This window comes from Hypanus sabinus, chromosome 1, assembly GCF_030144855.1.
Source record: "Hypanus sabinus isolate sHypSab1 chromosome 1, sHypSab1.hap1, whole genome shotgun sequence".
NCBI lineage: Eukaryota > Metazoa > Chordata > Chondrichthyes > Myliobatiformes > Dasyatidae > Hypanus > Hypanus sabinus.
The window spans coordinates 202588874-202609289 of record NC_082706.1 but is presented as its reverse complement, the minus strand read 5'-3'; the positions used below and the strand labels follow the sequence as shown (position 1 = coordinate 202609289).

General features: G+C 37.0%; 1 protein-coding gene across 8 annotated transcripts in view; it reads right to left on the bottom strand.

Moving 5' to 3' along the window:
* The window catches only part of clasp2 (cytoplasmic linker associated protein 2), a 376943-nt gene that overhangs the window by 84190 nt on the left and 272337 nt on the right, over positions 1–20416 (bottom strand). For all 8 annotated transcript variants that reach the window (XM_059984319.1, XM_059984334.1, XM_059984325.1 and 5 more), the window contains 3 exons: positions 18343–18455; positions 12937–13181; positions 12792–12855 (listed from right to left, as the gene is read on the bottom strand). In XM_059984319.1, coding sequence (XP_059840302.1) covers positions 12792–12855; positions 12937–13181; positions 18343–18455 — 422 coding nt within the window. The remainder of the gene's footprint in view (positions 1–12791; positions 12856–12936; positions 13182–18342; positions 18456–20416) is intronic.

Here is a 20416-nt window from a genome sequence, read left to right as displayed (position 1 = left end):
AGTGGTCACCTTTGTCTCTATCCCTAATAGGTAGGATTAATGCTATTAAGATGGTTATTTTACCTAAGTTTTTATATATTTTTCAAGCGATACCAATTTTTATCCCGAAATCTTTTTTTACTAATGTTGACTCTAAAATTTCTTCATATATATGGCAGTATAAAAATCCCAGGTTAGGTAAAACATATTTACAGAAGACAAAAAAGGAAGGCGGGTTAGCATTACCTAATTTCAGATTTTACTATTGAGCAGTTAATATTAGATATTTGTTATGTTGGTTGAAAGATGGGGGTGGATCTTTTGGCCCTTGTTGGGTGAGTTTAGAAACTAAATCGGTATCAGCTTATGCTTTGGGTTCTATTTTAGGGACTTCTCTCCCTTTTGCTCTTTCTAAATTGCCGAAACGAATTGACAACCCGATAGTTAAACATACATTGCGTACATGGTTTCAATTTCGGAGATTTTTTGGGTTGACTCAATTCGTTTTAAATAGTCCTATTGTATCTAATTGTTTTTTTCACCCTTCCATTATAGATCAAGCTTATTCAGCTTGGAAAACTAAGGGATTACTAAGATTTTCTGATTTATTTTTAGATAATTGTTTCATGTCTTTTGAACAATTATCCAACAAATATAACTTGCCGAGATTTCATTTTTTTAGATATTTACATATTAGACATTTTTTAAGTTCTGTACTCTCTACGTTTCCAAATTTTGTGCCTTCAGATACTTTGGAGAGTTTATTTGAATTAGACCCTTTTCAAAAAGGGCTTATTTCAAAACTTTATAATATAATTATGAAGATACGTTCAGAGCCTCTTTATAAGACTAAACAGGATTGGGAAAGAGAGCTTAGTTTTAGTATTTCTAGTGAGAATTGGGATAGAATTCTTCAATTAGTTAATACATCATCGTTATGTGCCAAACATTCACTAATACAATTTAAGGTCGTACATAGGGCCCATATGTCTAAGGATAAATTAGCTCATTTTTACTCTCATATAAGTCCTATTTGTGATAGATGTCATTCTGAAATTGCGTCTTTAACTCACATGTTTTGGTCGTGTTCATTTTTGGAGAAATATTGGAAAGATATTTTTGATATTATTTCTGCGGTTTTGAATATTGATTTACAACCTCATCCTATTACCGCAATTTTTGGTTTACCAATGTTAGATTCACTGCATTTATCTTCTTCAGCCCGTCGAATGATTGCATTTCTAACTCTGATGGCTAGAAGATCTATATTGTTGAATTGGAAAGAAATTGATCCTCCCACTGTATTTAATTGGTTCTCTCAAACTATGTTATGTTTAAATTTAGAAAAAATTAGAAGTGGTACTTTTGAGACTTCTATTAAATTTGAAAAGTTATGGAGACCATTTATTCAACATTTTCATATGATGTAATATGACCCTGTGCCAAGTTCATTTGATTTCCCAGCTTTCAGCTTATGTATTTTGAGAGGACCGGAAGTGACGGCATTGATGAATACTTATTTTTGTGAGATATTATAAACAGCCCGCTTTTTTTTTCCTTCTCTTTTGTTTTTTTCTTTTATATTACTTATTAGTTATAGTTATTAGATTAGATTAGCTAGTTCTGCATTATATAAATTTTTTTTTGTTTTTTTTTCTTTCTTTTTTCTGTTTTTTTAATATTATACATTATGAAATATTTAGATTTACTATGTCCATACATATATCTTATGGCTTATGTCTTGGTAAACTCATTTATATTGTAACTATTATGTATGTTTTTTTTTCATATGTAATGGAATGTGTATGTTGGTAATTTCTTTATCAATATATCATCTGTATTCTGTCCATATTACTAATATTAATAAAAAGATTTAGAAAGAAAGAATACTTTCCTTCCACAACTACCCTCTGCTTTCTTCCTTTAAGCCAATTTTTTTATCCAAACAGTTAAGGTTCCACTTATCCCATGCCTCATGACTTTCTGGATGAGTCTCTCATGAGGGACCTTGTCAAATGCTTTGCTAAAGTCCATATAGACCACATCCACTGCCCTACCCTCATCAATTTCTCTTGTTACCTCTTCAAAAAACTCAATCAGGCTCGTGAAGCACAATCTTCCCTTCACAAAGCCATGTTGACTATCCATGAGTAGACTGTACTTCTCAAAACCGTAAGAGGACATTATGGTTTGACCAATCTCAGAATAACAAAAAGTATTACAATTATGTTTTTAATAAATTATGTATGGAAACAAAAAGCATATGGGACATGGATCTGCTGATTAGCCAGAATCGCAAAGGAATTGGATATAATACTGGTGCAACATGGCATCGAAGTTTAAAAGCTTAATCAGTCAAAATGAGAGGGATTATATTCAAAGTTTAAAAATTAATTTGCATCCAAAATCCATAAATATGTCAGTAACTATCCACAAGCTGAAAATTCAAAATACAGAAATAGCTTCCAAATAGAAAAAAAATTGGGAACTAAAATCAGAGTTAGCTCGTGCCTTAAAATACTACCTCAAACAACAAAAAGTGAACTAATGTACTACAGAGTCAAAATGCACAACAAATTGATCAAAGCAATGGAGAAGCTACAATAAAACTTAAATAAAGGCCCAGTGCATGCCATAACTACCTGGAAGATAGTATAGGCTATTGGCAAACATGAGAAGAACTGAAGGCTGTTCAAAAAACAGAATTCTCCAACAAACCCCCAATTCCTCAGTAATGAAAACCAGGCAGTCAATAAAAAATAAGGACTGAAATGAATTTTTCTAATAAACCTGAGGTATTCCTATGGGATTATAAGGGTTTGGTAGTTTAATCAATGGATATCCATCTTTGCTGATTAAAGTTTGAAATTATTTATCAATGCATAAGACATATTAATGAGATATGCTTTTGATTCCAAACCAAAGAAAATTAAATACTCCTTCTGGTGCTAACACAGGCACCCTACCCAAAGTTTCATAACTTCAAGTTTATAATCTATTATCAGTGAATGGATTTCACCATGCAAAAATGTCATGAATATACAATAGTTCTGGCATGAATTCATTTCAAATTAACACTGTCATCCGGATTTGAGGAAAATATTTCATTACTTAATTTTACTTGAAAATTATTCCAATCCAAAATTCAGAGGAATCTTCTAATCATCAAAGCGTAAGTTGCAGAAGCATTGCTGATAGTCCAGTCTATTGATGGTCTTCTCATGAGGTTTATGATTTGTACAGATATGAAAGAAAATCCTATATCACATCAGAAATGTCTTGATTTTCTCTGCTGAATATCTGGAGAAATATTTGGTAATCTGCAGGCTGCCATTCTAAAAGAAACTTTAGCTGTAAATTAATACTAAAGTCATTGACTCAATAAACAAATGAATGAAATATTGTTAAAATAACCAAAGTATATACTATGATGATCAAAGTTTGTTTGGTTGCTTTCTTGCTGAATATATAATTATAATACATCCATGTAAAATTAAAACTCAAAACTCCAGATATAAATAAATGAAGGTACTTTGAACAGAAAATATTTACCAGTTAATTCACTGTAGACAATTAAAAATGCAGACAATTTCTGATCCCAGATCTTTGTGGGCCATGAAACTAAATGTGAAAATGACTCCTTTCATTCATAAAGTAGCTTACCAACACTTTTCATCTGTCCATGGCTTCAATTTTTTAAACAATCTGATCAATAGTATTTCAGCATGATCTGTATTAATTCCTAATGTATTGAAATACAATGGATAAAGAGTTTACATTGCTGTGAATTTCTTATTTAGCTATTTTGTATAATTGGGAAATGTATACCTACAAACAAGGTAGTGAAATTAATACGAATTACGGTACTTTCCTGTTTTGGTTTAATAACATAAAATTTAACTGAAGTAAGGGCAATGTTCATAGATATTATATTCAAATTAAACAGGTGAATCATATGCATGCTTGGATCCAATCTGAAATATTATCCCTCTTAAGTTTTAAACAGTTTGTTTAAAAAAGGCAAAATTGTTCCAGTTTTTAATAATACACAAAATTTGGGAAGGTGTGATAGTATTGATGCTTTTTTGACTACAATCTTCTTATGCAATGGAATATTCCAAGCCCCGAAAAATATCAATGCAAACTGCGTAGCCAAACATCAAACTACAATGATCATAAAAGCAAAAGCACAGCACAAGCAATGCCAGCTCATTAGTAAATCACAGTATAATTAATACTGGAATAAAAATTAACTTCTATGTCTGATTTATGCAACAGCGATTGAACAAACTGCTCAGGCTTCCAAAGTACTATAAAATGTGATCAGCAGATTGCAAAAGGTTAATTTTTGTCATGCAAATAGGCTTCCAATAAATGCTGAACACACTTACTCTCTATTGAGAGTTCCAACACAAGGGTTTGCATGCAAAAAAAGATAAACAAACTAATTAGTTGCCATCAGTACAAAACCTATGGGAAAAAAACATTTAACACTTTTTCTTATCATAGATTTATGCAAATATGATGCAGGATCTTTTCAATTGATGTTGAAAACACTAAATTATTTCACTCTTCCCCTTTGCTAACTTTCTCCACGGTTGCAAACTTTCACCAGAGAGAAACCTCAATCTCCAATGACCTACCAGAGATTGCATAGACATAGGGCACAACAACTTCCTTGATGCCTATCATACCGGGAGAAGGAGAAGACAGAAATATGAACAGCATTTCCCATAAAATTCCATGTGAATGAATAACTATTTACATAAGTCACCTCACCAAATGGTAGATCGTTGCTATCCAGAGAACCTTGTCACGTTATTTAGAGGAGGATAAAAAGTCAGACAATTGAATATGCATGCAAGAAGACGGATAGGTAACTATGAATTTAGGACAGATCCTGAGAAATTATCCTTCGTGTATGATTGAAGCTTTCAGCCTCTTAGGTAGGAATAATGTACAATACACATTGGATACTTCAACTCAATGGTCACTTTAACAGCTGTACACCTACTTATTAATGCAAATATCTAATCAGCCAATCACATGGCCTCAACTCAATGCATAAAAGCATGCAGACCTGGTCAAGTGGTTCACTTGCTGTTCAGACAAAACGTCAAAATTGGGAAGAAATATGATCGAAGTGATTTGAGTCACTTAGAAATTTGGTCTAAGGTTTAAGTATCTCAGAAACTGCTGATCCTCTGGGATTTTCACACATAGATTTTAGAGAGAATGGTGTGTAACGTGCTATGAGGGTTCACTGCTATGTAATGTTCCACTGTTAAGGTAATGGTTTCTCTGTAGCAGCAATGTTTGGGTTATGACTTACTGGCTATCCAATAAGAGATTGTTGTTGTGTCTTGTGATTCTGGAAGCAGTTGTTTTCGTGGGCTTTTGCCAGAAGGAGCAGCGGGGGGGCGGGGGGGGGGGTTGCCAAATGAAAAAAGAAGATTGCCGGATGGGGCTCCAAAGGAGATTGCTGGGGTAAGACGGACTACTGAAACTGCGTGAGCTCCAACTATTGTGCGCATGACTGTTTAATAATAAGATTGGCGCCCTTTTCCTTTTATATTTTGTTTCGCTACTAACCACATAGTCCAAGTAAGAGTTATAAAGCTTAATCATTTAATCGCATATTGTGTACTGTTTGTTGTTTCGGGGTACTGATTTGTAACAGGGCACACATCACGCAGCATCCACCCAAACGAGATTTCTTAAGATTGGCCCGGCAGGGGGTTATCACCCCCTAGATTAAGCCGCTAGAAGAAGCGAGTGTTACAGGTGCAAAAATCAAAACAAAAACATCCAGAAAGTGGCAGTTCTGTGGGGCAAAATGCCTTGTTAATGACAGAGATCAGAGGAGAATGGCCAGATTGGTTCATGCTGACAGAAAGGTGACAGTAACTCAAATAAGTAAGTATTACGACAGGAGCGCATCTCTGAACACATAGCACTTCGGATCTTGAAGTAGGTGGGCAACAGCAGCAGAAGACTGCTGGCAATGGTGGTGGAGGCAGATACAATCGGGTCTTTTAAGAGGCTTTTAGATAGGTACATGGAGCTTAGTAAACTAGAGGGCTATAGATAAGCCTAGTAATTTCTAAGGTAGGGATATGTTCAGCACACCTTTGTGGGCCAAAGGGCCTACATTGTGCTGTAGGTTTTCTATGTTTCTAAGACAATAGCAGGTTCCACTCCTGCGCTTAATAAAGTGGATACTGAATGTATATTGCCAGTTATTCAAAGAACATGGCAAACCAGATTGTAGTGTAATTTGCAGTGTAAATACTAGAAAGAAATATTAAAGAACATGAACACAGAATAGTACAGCACATTACAGGCCCTTCGGCCCACAATGTTATGCTGACCCTCAAACCCTGCCTCCCGTATAACCCCCACCTTAAATTCCTTCATATACCTGTCAAACTTGGAGTTGATACAAGTGTTTGTGTTGATTTCATTTGCGGACAATTTTCAACTGGTTTACTGACAGAGCAGCAGTCATGTCACACTTCAACTAATGGTGCTGTTGAAGACAAACTGCTTTGCACAGTGCAACCTGGAAATTAGGTGTGACCTGGATGTCAGATGCCTCACCACCAGATTCATGGATGAAACACAGATGCACTTTGTGCCTAGACTCGATTGGCTTGGTTTTGTGTTCTTTATTTAACTTATTTCTATTAATTTCTAATGATTAAATGAATTTTAAGCAAATTTAATGCTTTTAATCTGTATGAATTTAATCTTTAATTTTAAGGCTTTCAATTAATAGTTTATAATTCCCAATAACATGGGAGTCCATTGATCCATCAGGTCTTTGCTTGCTCTAAGATCCCATAGCCTGTCTGAGGAGTGAGTTGGAGACAGTTCCTTGTGGACTTTACCTTGCTGGAATGAAAACATTAGTGATCAGGTTTTGGCTCAACAGAGTTAGTCGAGAATTTGTGATGTCAGAGGTATAACAAGTGTAGGCAAGATACAAGTTAAGGTAAGATGAGGGATTGCAGGATACCTGACAATTTCCCTGATAACTACTTCTGCAGGAAATGCACCCAAATTCAGCTCCTGACTGAAAGGGCAAGGAATTGGAGCTGGAGTTGGATACATTCAGGAGGCTAAACACCTCATAGATGAAATTTCTACTGAGGTAGTCACACCCATAGAACAGGCTTCAGATAGTATATGGGTGATCACCAGGAGAAATAAGTGGACTAATCAGTTCTTGCAGGGTTCCTCTGTGGTCATTCCTCTCAGCAACAAGTATACCCCTTTGGGTGTTCCTGGGGGCAAGATGACTTATCAGGGCACAGTAGCCGTAGTTAGGCTCGTGGTACTGTGGCCGGCTCTGAGGCTCAGCAGGGAAGCTAAAGTCAGGCAGAGCAAAAGGCTTAGGTGACTTAATAGTTAGGGGGATGGACAGCAGATTCTGTGGCCGTGAAAGAGAAGCCATTTCATCATGGCTGATCCAATTTTCCTCTCAGCCCCAGTATCCTGCCTTCTCCCCGTACCCCTTCATGATCTGACCAATCAAGAATCTATCAATCTCTGCCTTAAATATAAAGACTTGACCTCCACAGCTGCCTTGACAAAGAACTCCACAGATTTACCACTCCCTGGCTAAAGAAATTCCTCCTAATCTCCGTTCAAAAAGGATACCCTACTAGTCTTAGACTCTCCCATCATAGAAAACATCTTCTCCACACCTATTCTATCAAAGCTCTTCAGCATTTGACAGGTTTCAATTAGGTTACCGCTCATTCTTCTAAATTCCAGGGAATATAGGCCCAGAGCCATCAGATGCTTTTCATATGACAAGTCATTCAATCCTGGAATTGGTTTCGTGAATGTCCTTTGAAACCTCTCCAGTTTAAGCACATTCTTTCTAAGGGGCCCAAACCTGCTCACAATATTCTAAGTGAGGCCTCACCAGTGCTTTATAAGGTTTTAACATTTTGCCCCTAAACCTAACAAAATGAATACAAAGGAATGCAGATATTGGAAACAGGAACCAAAAATCAAACTGTTGTCCCCACACTGTACGCTGCTATATGCTAAATATTTATGTGCTCACTTAAACTAAATCCACCTATCAAGAATTTCTGTACTATGTAGTCAGTATATGTAAATACAAAAGATTAATTTCCTCATTCAAATTATGAATATAGACTTGGCTCCACCACTGAATTTTGTACCATTCTATTCATCTCAGTTGCCAAATTGAATTTATAACAACTTGTTGTTTTGTCTTAGCCAACCCTCTAACTATGCAATGTTACACCAGTGCCAGAGTACTTACCTTCAGTACTAACATTCTTTTTGTGGCACCTAGACAATCTGGCATTCTGAACAAACTATATTTCCTGCTATCCCATCCATAACAATCTTAGAGAACTGTATTCATTTGTTAAACACTATTTTGCATTTATAAATGATGTTGACTCTGCTCAATTGTATTTCATTAGTCATGGATTCCGGCAGTGACAGATATTAGGCTGTCCAGCTTAACAGTTTTGTGCTGTTTATCTCACTCTATTTTTGAACAAATTTGTTTCACATGCACTTTTCCAATCATCTGCAAAGCTACAGAAACCTTGGTACTTTTGAAAGATCGCAGCTGGAGTTTAAAAAATTTCAGCAGCTGTTTCTTCTAACGGTTGGTTACAGACTTTTAGTTTACCTTATCATGGTGTCAGCATGGAAGAGGCCAGTTAGCCAACTAAGCCAACTAAGAGTGAGATTAATTTTACCCTCTCCAATTTTATTCTTCCAACGTTTCCATCACCTCTCACCCCCCCCCCCCCCACCCCGAAGAGACGTAAAGAGGTTCAGTCTTGTGCTCTACCATTCACCAGTGAACACCAGGTTCCATTTGGACTGGCCAATAAAAACCTATTCCCATATTATTGTGATATGTGTTAAGAAATTACAAGAAACCTACACATTCACTAATGTGCAAACTCCACACAGACAGCACCAGAGGTCAGGAGTGAACCTGGGTCTCTAGCTGCTTTACTGGCTGTGCCACTGTGCTGCTGTTTCTTTCTTCATTGTGATTGTTTTCAGTTTCTCTTTCCCTTTAATTCCCAGTTTTTCAACACTTTTATGGTTGGGATATGTTTGGTAATATTACCATGAGGACATTTATAAAATAGAACACTATGACCATTGAAATTAAAAAAATTTCCCATTATTTATTCCCCCATTTCAACTACTGTATTAAGGAGCCAGTGTTAACTTAGTGACTATTTTTCAAATGCTTTCAAAGGCTACTTTCTCTTTCATATTTCTTGCAAGCTGTTCTCACAAACTACTCCCATTATTATTCTTTGAATCAACCTTTGTTGATTTCAAAAGTGTTCCAAAGTTTTAGCCAATTACTAATCTTTGTAACATTATATTCTTTTTTATCATTTTAATATAATCAAGTTATTTAGGTACCCATAGATGGGATCGTCCTTCACTTACAGCTCATGGTTCTCAACAGAGTCAAAGGATCATAGAGCACTACAGTACAGAAATAAGCCTTTTGTCCCATGTTGAACTGTTATTCACCCAATCCCATTGACCCGCAGCTGGACCATAGCACGCTATACCCCTCACATCCTTGTACTTATCAAAAATCCTCTTGCAATCAAACTTACATCCATACTTCCACCGGCACTAGACATGCCCAGCCATCATTCCTGAAGAAGATGTCAGAGTTTGTCATCAAAACGTTGGTTATAATTGATATCTATACCCGACTGGAAGATTGAGAAGAGTGTATTTGTTATATATGCCAGAAAAGCACTAGATCCTTTTTCAATAAGCTTTAGTTATAACCTCGGAGGAAAAGCCTACTTGCATTTACCCTATCCATATCATAACTCTGTATCCCTCTATCAAATATCCCCTCATTCTATCTTCTCTAGAGTAAATGGCAACGGGCAAAAAACATTGGTTTTAATAAAGAGAACACATTTTTATTGACAACATTGAAGCATTTCTTTTTACATATGATAGTACGTATTTACCACATTAGTTTTAATCTCTCCACTTTAGCCAGCTCTGAAGAGATGTACAGAGGTTGCTACGAAAGGGGATTGTTGGATCCAACTGTTTGGAGCTAAATGGAGAGCTGAAGCCACACTCTTCTGAAAAATGTTGTCCCCTTGGCTACTCATCCTAAAATGAACTAACAACTCAATGAAAGTGGGTGAAGCTAATGGACTAAAGATTTAACTTAAGAAATGAATTACTTATTATAAGCATGCTCAGTACCTCACAGTTGGTTACAATGATTGCATAATTACCTCATCTCTTGCTAACTCACTGTTCTCTTAGACTTTGGTTGAAACACATTATAGTTGTTAAAAAGCAATGAAGCAATGTAACTCTTCTGTATATGGCATATCATGAGATATCTGGACTGAAGAAATAAGTGTTATTTGTGGGCCCAGCCTGCGCATTATTGCCATTCACAATTGTAGTACAGTGTTCCCATACCCTAATCACACAGTGAAGCATTCCTTACGATTAGGATATGGCGCTCAATGCGTTAAAGTTCAAAATCTTCCCTTTGAGTGGTCTTGACCACATTTCTCTAGCCCACAGCCTAACCAAGATGTCACTGTCCCTCTTTATGCATCTTCACGCAGAGTGCAAGTTCTGTCTGAGCTATGATAATGTCATAACTTTCCCTTTGATTGTTCACAGCTCTTAAAGCTAAATTTAAAAAATAGGCAATTGACCGTGGTCATTAATCCATAACAAGAATGGCAGAAGTAGACCAGACGAAAAAGAAATGTAAACACTATAGCGCAAAGCATCTGAAATATGGATATACACTAGCATGGGGAGAACGTACAAATTCCTTACAGATGGAGCCAGAATTGAACTCTAAATGTCCCAAGCTACAATAGTGTCATGCTAACTGCTATGTTACCATGGCACCCAGAAGCTTTATAAGTATGGCAATGTATCTGCTGTGTAAAAAAGATTTTTTCAAATGAGTCAATGAAACCGTCCAGGTTCCTTGAACATTTGAAGAAAATACACTCAGATAAAGTGAACAAGAAATTGACTTATTTTTAGTCATTTCGTGAAAAGTTTCAGAAACAGAAAACACTTCAAGACATGTTTGCCAGCACTTCACAACAATTCAGTGATGGTTTCTGTGCTTCATACAACATTTCACTGCTCATTGTTAAATCTAGTAAGCCCCCTACAATTGGAGAAGAATTGGTTCTGCCAGCAGTTAGGGAGGTTCTGACTTCAGTGTTGCATAAGTCACCAGACCAAATAATTAAAGCTATTCTTCTCAATGACAGCTCAGTTCAAAGAGAAATAGATGAAATGCCTAAGAATGTGGAACATTCTTGTTCCACATACTTAGGACAACAGAATTTGCTCTGCATTTGGATGAATCAACTTTGCCAGGCAACAAATCTTTACTTCTTCGTTATGTTCATTAAAGATGAAAGCATAGTTTAAGATTTGTTATTTGCAAGGGGACTTAAAATGGATACGAAAGGGGAGTCAATATTACAGGTTGTTGAGCAATTTTTCAAAGAGAAGGACATTTTGATCGCAAACATTCTTGCTTGTGCAACTGATGGGGTACCATCAATAGAAGAACACTTCTGTGGGGTTATTATTTTCTCAAAAAAAAGTTGCACCAAACAGATTTACATGTGTAATTCACTGACATCTTGTCACAAGAAAACCTAACTGATTGTTGCACTGGAATGCAAAAAAGAGATGACATGGAGCACTAGTATACTTGAACTATTACTGGGTAATTTTCATCCTACTATACAATTGTTCTAACAATTGGATTTGTTGATTTTGTTTTGCAATCAACATTGAGATACTTATTGTGCTATAAATATTACTTTCAGAAGTTAACAACATTTAAAATTTGAATATTTTTTCTTTAAATATTTGTACCAGACAAGGAGGAAGAATACAATTTGCCCTTAGCATCTATTCAGTATCGATAGTTAATAGAAGCAAGGAATCGGAATTAAATTAGGTTTACTCTTTCAGAATAGATACACATCCAAAATAAATTACACCAATTACTATGTTTTGATTGGAGTACAGCATAAAATTTTCAAAAGTTCTGAAACTATTATTCTTCAATAAATAGAAATAATTCAATCAACGAAGTCTTTTCAAAAGCATTTGAATCTTATAAATCTTAAAATATTTAAGTAAAATCTGAATATAGGTTGACATAACTGTAGTTACATTCTGAAAAATTAATAAAGATAGCAACCAAATCCTGTAAAAAAAATTGAGGAACACAACACACAATGTGCTGGAGGAACCCAGCAAGTCAGGCAGCATCTATGGAGAGGAATAAAGAGTTGATGCTTCAGGCCAAAACCCTTCATCAGGTCTGGAAAAGAAGGGGGAAGAAGCCAGAACGACTTCTTCCTGTAAAAAAAAATGAAGAATTTGTTTCCGAAGTACAATTAGGTGAAGAATTGAAAACACATAAAAGTGCCATTAACAAATCTAATTTATTGTGGAAATTAATCCTGAAAGCTGGAAACTTTTTAGTGAAAGAAAGGCAAGTGGGCGGAGTGAAGGGAAAAGCAGAATGCAACTTATGGACGATAAACAACTGACATAAGTATTAGTTGAGCTATTTGCAACTAAAATTGGTAAATGCTAAAAAAACTCTCTTAAAGTAAAAATTGTCATTTGCTTTGAAAATAGTATCATTGACAAAAATAACAAAATCTAATTTTTTTTAAAATATTCTAATTATATTCACAAGCTAATTGATGGAAAAAGTAAGCAAAAATACCCTGGCATACCTTGCTATGAGGATCAGCAAACATCCTTGTGAAGATTTCACATAATCGTTTTAATTCAACACGACTGTGGAAGAGAATAATTTTATATCAGCATAAAGGACAATGCAACTTGTAAACATAATGTAAACTTGATTATGTTTTGTACCTTAATGTTCTTTGATTTTTCAACAAATTTTGTAAACCTAGAAGGCCCTCTTTCCTTTCAGAAAAATTGGTGCTTGCGCAGCGGTTGAGGACCTCGGCTACATCTTCAGTCTGTCGCATGTAGGTAGGGATGCTGCCATTTCGAGAACTGTAGGAACGCTCAGAGCAAACGCTGGATGCATCACTGTTGGCATCATCATCTGAGTATATTCCATATGATTCATACCTTTTCCTTGTTGGCTTTTTCTGTAATGTAATAGTACGTAACAGACCAATTCAAATTTCAAAGACAAAGAATAAACTTTCACTTCCTTCCATAAAAACTGAATCACAATTTACTGTCCAGTGCTAATGAATTCATTTCAACAATTACCAAAACTAGATGCTTGAATGTTTGTTTCATCTATCAGATATATTTACTATTAAACTGATATACTTTTAATTCTGCATTTAAAGGATCAGACATGAATGATGGTACAACAACAACTTCTCACTGAGTCAGTCCTCATTAGGGGACCAGAAGTGGAGAGAGTCAGCAACTTTATACTTCCTTCGCATTATCATTTCAGAGGATCGGTCCTGGGTCCAACACACAAGTGCCATTACAAAGAAGGCACAGCATTAGCTCTACTGTTTGCGAAGATTTGGTACGCTATCTAAGACTTCGACAAATTTCTGTAGGTGTGCGGAGAAAAGTATACTGACTGGTTGTATCATGGCCTAGTATGGGAACACCAATGCTCTTGAATGGAAAAGCCTGCAAAAAGTGGCAGATACAGCCCAGTCCATCATGGGTAAAGCCTTCTCCACCACTGAGTACATCTACGAGGAGCACTTCGCAGGAAAGCAATATCTATCATCGAGGACTCCCACTATCCAGATCATACTCTCTTTTCTCACTGGTGCCATGAGGAAGGATGTACAGCAGGTTCAATAACAGTTATTACCCTTCAACCATAAAGCTCTTGAACCAAAGGGGATAACTTTGGTTATCCCCAACTCTGAACTGATTGCACAACTATTGCTTCATTTTCAAGGACTCTACAATCTCACATTCACAATATTCATTGCTTATCTATCTATCTATCTATTTATTTATTTATTCATTTATTATTGTTTTGTCTTCTTTGATGTATTTGCACAGTTTGGTTTATTTTGCACATTGGTTTATTCATCTTTGTTGTGTGCGGTTTTTCATTGGTTCTTTCGTTTCGTTGTATGTACTGTAAACGTCTGCAAGAAAATGAATCTCATGGTAGTATATGGTGACATGCATGTACTTCGATAATATTTACTTTGAACTTTAATAAATAAGAAATCAGTTAAAATGAGCTATACTGTTTAGTTGCTACCTTTCAGCTTCACAGTCTAATTACCTAGCTGCTGAAATTAATTTAACCATTACATACTGTTCCGGTCAAATTTGACCCATTTTGACATTTGACAGCAGTAAAAACACCCTAAATGCCATTTTTAAGCCAAAATTTTTTCACTTTTGCACATTTTGGAAAAATCATCAAATTTCGGCTTTGGGGTTTAGGATGTTTTTACTGCTGTCAAATGTCAAAACTGGTCAAATTTGACCTGAACAGTATGTAAGGGTTAAATTAACTGTCTTTGCAAAAAGATTAATTGTTCCTTGCAAATCTCAGAATCCAGGTCATTGGAAAATGCTCAGGTGACTTTTCTGTCAAATTCTAAGGAATCATCATTCTGAACTTTTACTTGTCACACCTGACGTAAAATTAATGTTTTCCTAGATGATTGCTGTTTTATGAGCTTTCTTCTCACATCAGTGAGATGCTGAAATCACCCTTCACAGAAAAAGTAGATTTAAAAAAAAACTTGCTCATGTCAGAAAGAAGCTTGCTTGGGAACGCACCAAATATATATAAAATCTGATAAGAATGCAAGGATGGAACTAGACTGGACAAGTGAATCCTGCCAATACTGAGGTCATGGCTGGGTACAGCAATGCATCTGTATAGTTCACTGGAAGAGTATGAAATAAATTCCAATACCTGCATGGCTGTCAATCGCAAGTTAACCACATTATAGATACATAATATTTTTCAGCTTTGCCATCAATGGCAATGTGCTATAAGTACTTATGAACAATATCTCTTGTGACCTTGCAGTAGTAACTGTTATACCATGATAGGATTTTGGTAAGATACAGGATTATATACAAGTTAAAGGTTTTAAATCCCATTATAAACAATCTTAAGTTACTACAATATTAAACATCAACTCATAATGTTGGATGTGAATATAAGATTATATCAAATTCCTTATTCACAGATTGTCATGGAAAGAAACAGATTTCTACCTTACTCCGCATGTCTCCTAGCAGCTGAAGGCAATTTTTGAAAGAAAAATCAGAATGGTGAGATGGTTTCATTAGTAATATTTATTATTTTAGACAAGTAAAATTACAAAGTTACAGTCAAAACAGAAAAAAGGTAGCGATTGGAAGAGCTGCCTTTGCAGATAAGCGACTAACAGTAAAAGCTTGCTCACACCAAATTCTGACACAGGAGTTTTATTGAAAAATGGCAAAAACACAATGGCTCAATATTTAAATCTAAGCTCAACCCTTAGCAGTCTATCATCCACCACATATCTTACTTTGTTCTAAAATGTCAGGTATATACTAGTTACCCAAGTTTAAATGGTCTTTCAAAAGGTGGGAAAAAATTGACTGTCAATAATAAAGCAGGTCCTCGCAAATGCATCAATATCTGTATTGGATTTCTCAAAGAATATAATCTCCAGTTTTACATCCGTTTGCTCAGACGCAGGCATCGTTTGCATGTGCAGATTTTGTTGCCTGTCTCGAGCCAAGAGAAGGTAACGGTGAACCATCCTGAAATGCTGCAGTCCTTTTCAGTACCATGATGTTCGGTAGTGAACTCCAAGACTTAGACCCAAAGACGATCAATGAACAGCGATATGTTTTTAAGGCAAGGTGATGCCAGAAAATGCACTGCAGTTAATCCACAATGCAACTTCTACGACACCTCCCAGAACTGCATGCTCTATTAACAAAAAGGACAAATCACAGCTGGTGCATGGAAAATCTCTCTGAGAGATTCTTCACTTTGTTGCATATTATCCGGAGTTAAGCACGCCACTGTTCATTTTTTTGTCGTGGGGTCTAAATCCAGAAATGCCCAAACTATTAAGTGTGGGAGTACACTCTGAAGAGGGATTGCACCTCACAACTATCAGCTCAAAGAGAACCAGGCATGGACAATGAATGATGGCTTGCCATGCTTTGTCCATGATATAAAAAGTTACTGACTTACAACTTTCACTCACCACACTCTGAGAAACTCCTTTAGCTAGAGAATGCTGAATCTCCGGAAATCATTGCCAAATGTGGCTGTGGAGGCCGAGTCATTGGGTAACGGGGGCTGATAAGTTCTTGATTGGTAAGGCTTCATAGGTCACATGGAGAAAGCAGGAGAATGGGGTTGAGAGGGATAATAAAGCAGCATGATGGAATGGTGGGGCAGACTTGATGAGTCAAATGGTCTAATTCTACTCCGACATCCATCCAAGCTTTTGGTTTGCAACAGAAGACAACAATGACAGGCAATTATGCCCAAGGAGTAACAAACATAATGTTTGAATGACCTTCAGCAGGAGATGTTATATGTGCTATGCTCACGCCTGTTAGAGAGACAGAGATAGAGCACAGAAACACACCATTCAGACCATCCAAAGATCCATGCTGCCAATCAACCACACTTCTACATTACTCCCATTCTCCCTGAGTTGCAAATGTTGTATCCTTATTCAAGAAAGGGAGTAGAGATAGCCCAGGAAATTACAGACCAGTGAGTCTTACTTCAGTGGTTGGTAAATTGATGGAAAAGATCCTGAAAGGCAGGATTTACGAACATTTGGAGAGGCATAATATGATTAGAAATAGTCAGCATGGTTTTGTCAAAGGAAGATTGTGCCTCACAAGCCTGATTGAATTTTTTGAGGATGTGACTAAACACATTGATGAAGGTAGAGCAGTAGATGTAGTGTATAAGGATTTCAACAAGGCATTTGATAAGGTACCCCATGGCTTATTGAGAAAATAAGGAGGCATGGGACTGCTTTGTTTATCCAGAATTAGCTTGCTCACAGAAGGCAAAGAGAGGTTGTAGACATGTCATATTCTGCATGGAGGTCAGTCACCAGTGGTGTGCCTCAGGGATCTGTTATGGGACCCCTTCCCTTCGTGATTTTTATAAATGACCTGGATGAAGAAGTTGAGGGATGGGTTAGTAAATTTGCTGATGACACAAAGTTTGTGTGTGTGGGGGGGGGGGGGGGTGTTGTGGATAGTGTGGAGGTTACAGCTGAACATTGGTAGGATGCAAAACTGGGCTCAGAAGTGGCAGATGGAGTTCAACCCAGATAAGTATGAGGTGGTTCATTTTTGTAGGTCAAATATGATGACAGAATATAGTAAGATTCTAGGCAGTTGGAGGATCAGAGGGATCTTAGGGTCCAAGTCCATAGGACACTCAAAACTGCTGTGCAGGTTGAATCTGTGGTTAAGAAGGCATACTGTGCATTGGCCTTCACCAACCGTGGGATTCAGTGTAAGAGCCGAGAAGTAATGTTATAGCTGTATAAGACCCTGATCAGTTCTGGTCACCCTACTACAGGAAGGATGTGGAAACTATAGAAAAGGTGCAGAGATTTACTAGGATGTTGCCTGGATTGGGGAGCATGCTTTATGAGAATAGGTTGAGTGAACTTGGTCTTTTCTCCTTGGAGTTGCATAGGATGAGAGGTGACCTGATGAGAGGTGTATAAGATGATGTGAGGCATTGATCCTATGGATAGTCAGAGGCTTTTTCCCAGGGTTGAAATGGCTGACACAAGTGGGCACAGTTTAAGGTGCTTGTAAGTAGGTACAGAGGAGATGCCACGGGTAAGTTTTTATTTTTACGTAGAGTGGTGAGAGCGTGGAATGGGCTGCTGGCAACAGTGGTGGAGGCACATACGACAGGATCTTTTAAGAGACTCCTAGATAGGTACGTGAAGCTTAGGAAAATAGAGGGCTATGAGTAACCCTAGGTAATTTCGAAAGTATGTACATGTCTGGCACAGCATTGTGGGCTGAAGGGCCTGTATTGTGCTGCAGGTTTTCTACGTTTCTAAGATCAGAAGATAAAGGTTCATCAAGTCTGCTCTGCTATTTCATCTGAGGCTATGTCCTCTGGTTCTAGACTCTCATACATAGGAAGCATCCTCTTTACATTCACTCTATTGAGGCTTTTCAATATTCGATAGGCAGCCAACCAGAAAAAGGCTCCCTTTGTATTGGAGCTTTTTGAAGGCACTCAATTGATTTTGGATGATTAATGGAAAACTGACCGTACACCTTAGCAATGCTTACCAAAGCATCTGCAACAGCTTCCTCTACATCAGATCCTGTATTGAGGACTCGCATGGCACTCACTGATGCAGACAATTTACTCGTCTGATTAAACCCATAGCGATCAGACCCTGCTGTTTAGCAAGAAAAAAAACCACAAATTGATAACTCATTCATACATTTAGCATTTCCTTTAATATTAACAAATAAAACATGAAATGGGATTTTAGTTATGATTACTTGGAGAAAAATAAATACTGGAGAATAAATGTTCACATGCAAAATACTTGTAAAATATATCAAACAGAAAGTGCTGAAAGGGATTTGGATCAGTCATATTGCACATGATGCTTTTTCATTTAAAATACTGCAGTGCTGAGAAATGGAAAAGCTGTTTTGTAATGGTACTCTTTAAATCTGTGTTGCAATTGAAAAGGGCTAATTATGTGACCGTAATATAACATTGGATGTCCCACGCTCAAATACTGAAGGGTCTTAGCAGGTCAGACAGTATCTATGGAGGGGAATGAAGAGTCAACATTTCAGACTGAGATCCTGCATCAAGACTTTGGTGCACTCTGTCCAGTGAATTTAAAACTACTAGAGTCCAGATCAGGTGGATACTCACTTGGAAAGACCATTAAAAAGGCTAAGGGTCTTTACAGTTTTAGACAAACTGGGCACTGACTATGTCCCCACAGGTTATGTTTCCACAACCTATGGACTCAGTTTCAAGGACTCTTCATCTCATGTTCTCAATATTTATTGCTTATTTGTTACTATTTCTTTTTTTTTTGTGTTTGCAAGTTTACTGTCTTTTGCACACTCGCTGAATTCCCAAGTTAGTGTAGCCTTTCATTGATTCTATTATGGTTATTATTCTATTATGGATTTGTTGAGTTTGCCCACAAGAAAGTGAACCTCAGGGTTGTGGATGGTACCATATATAGGTACTTTGATAATAAATTTACTTTGAACTTTGAAAATAAGGGAATCATACAGCACCTGATTTTATAGACAAAAGGTGTAGGAGTAGGCCATTCGGCCCTTTGAGCCAGCACCGCCATTCAATGTGATCATGGCTGATCATCCACAATCAGTATCCCGTTCCTGCTTTCTCCACATATCCCTCCTTGACTCTGCTATCTTTAAGAGCTCTACCTAACTCTTTCTTGAAAGCATCCAGAGAACTGGCCTCCACTGCCTTCTGAGGCAGAGCACTCCACAGATCCACAACTCTCTGGGTGAAGAAGTTTTTCCTCAACTCTGTTCTAAATGGCCTACCCCTTATTCTTAAATTGTGGCCTTTGGTTCTGGACCTCCCCCCCCACCAACATCAGGAACATTTTTCCTGCCTCTAGTGTGTCCAATCCCTTAATAATCTTACATGTTTCAATCAGATCCCCTCTCATCCTTCTAAATTCCAGTGTATGAATGATAGTAAAATAAAAACTTGAAAAGATTACATATATCTGTAATAAGGGGCATGTTTCTTTTGTGGAACATTGGTCTTGTTGGCAAGGTCAATTATCAATTTCTGAATGGTTTTATAAAGGCATTGTCTGGTATCTTGAGCCAATGTAGTTGCAAGGCAGTGTTGATTGATGGTTTTGACTCAATAACGATGGTGTGATAATATTTCAAATTCAATTTGCTGTACCTCAGAGAGCAAAGTCTTAACTGTCTTGAATACTGTTAGAGCTCAGGTGAACTAGCAAATGGATTCCTATTTTATAAGTGTTGGAGAGCTCCAGTACAACAGAAAATAAGCCACTTTCCAGAAGATTCTGAACTTTCAGTTATTACTGACAGCCACGTAATCAGTCTAATAATGGCTTTGGTCGATGATGATCTCTGAATTTTGATAGTGTGTAATTTGTTAATGTTAGACGCTGCTGGATTTTTCAATAACTTGTACCGGTATGGCATGAAGATTACTTGTCACCTGGATCAAGCCTAAATGTTAGCTAAAGATCAAAACATCTGTAGATGATGGCATGCTAAGTCTTGCATAGGGTGTGGTTTACATAATCTGAGGAATGAACTCAGTACAGCCACAAGCAAGTATCTCCACTTGTAACTTTATGAATAAACA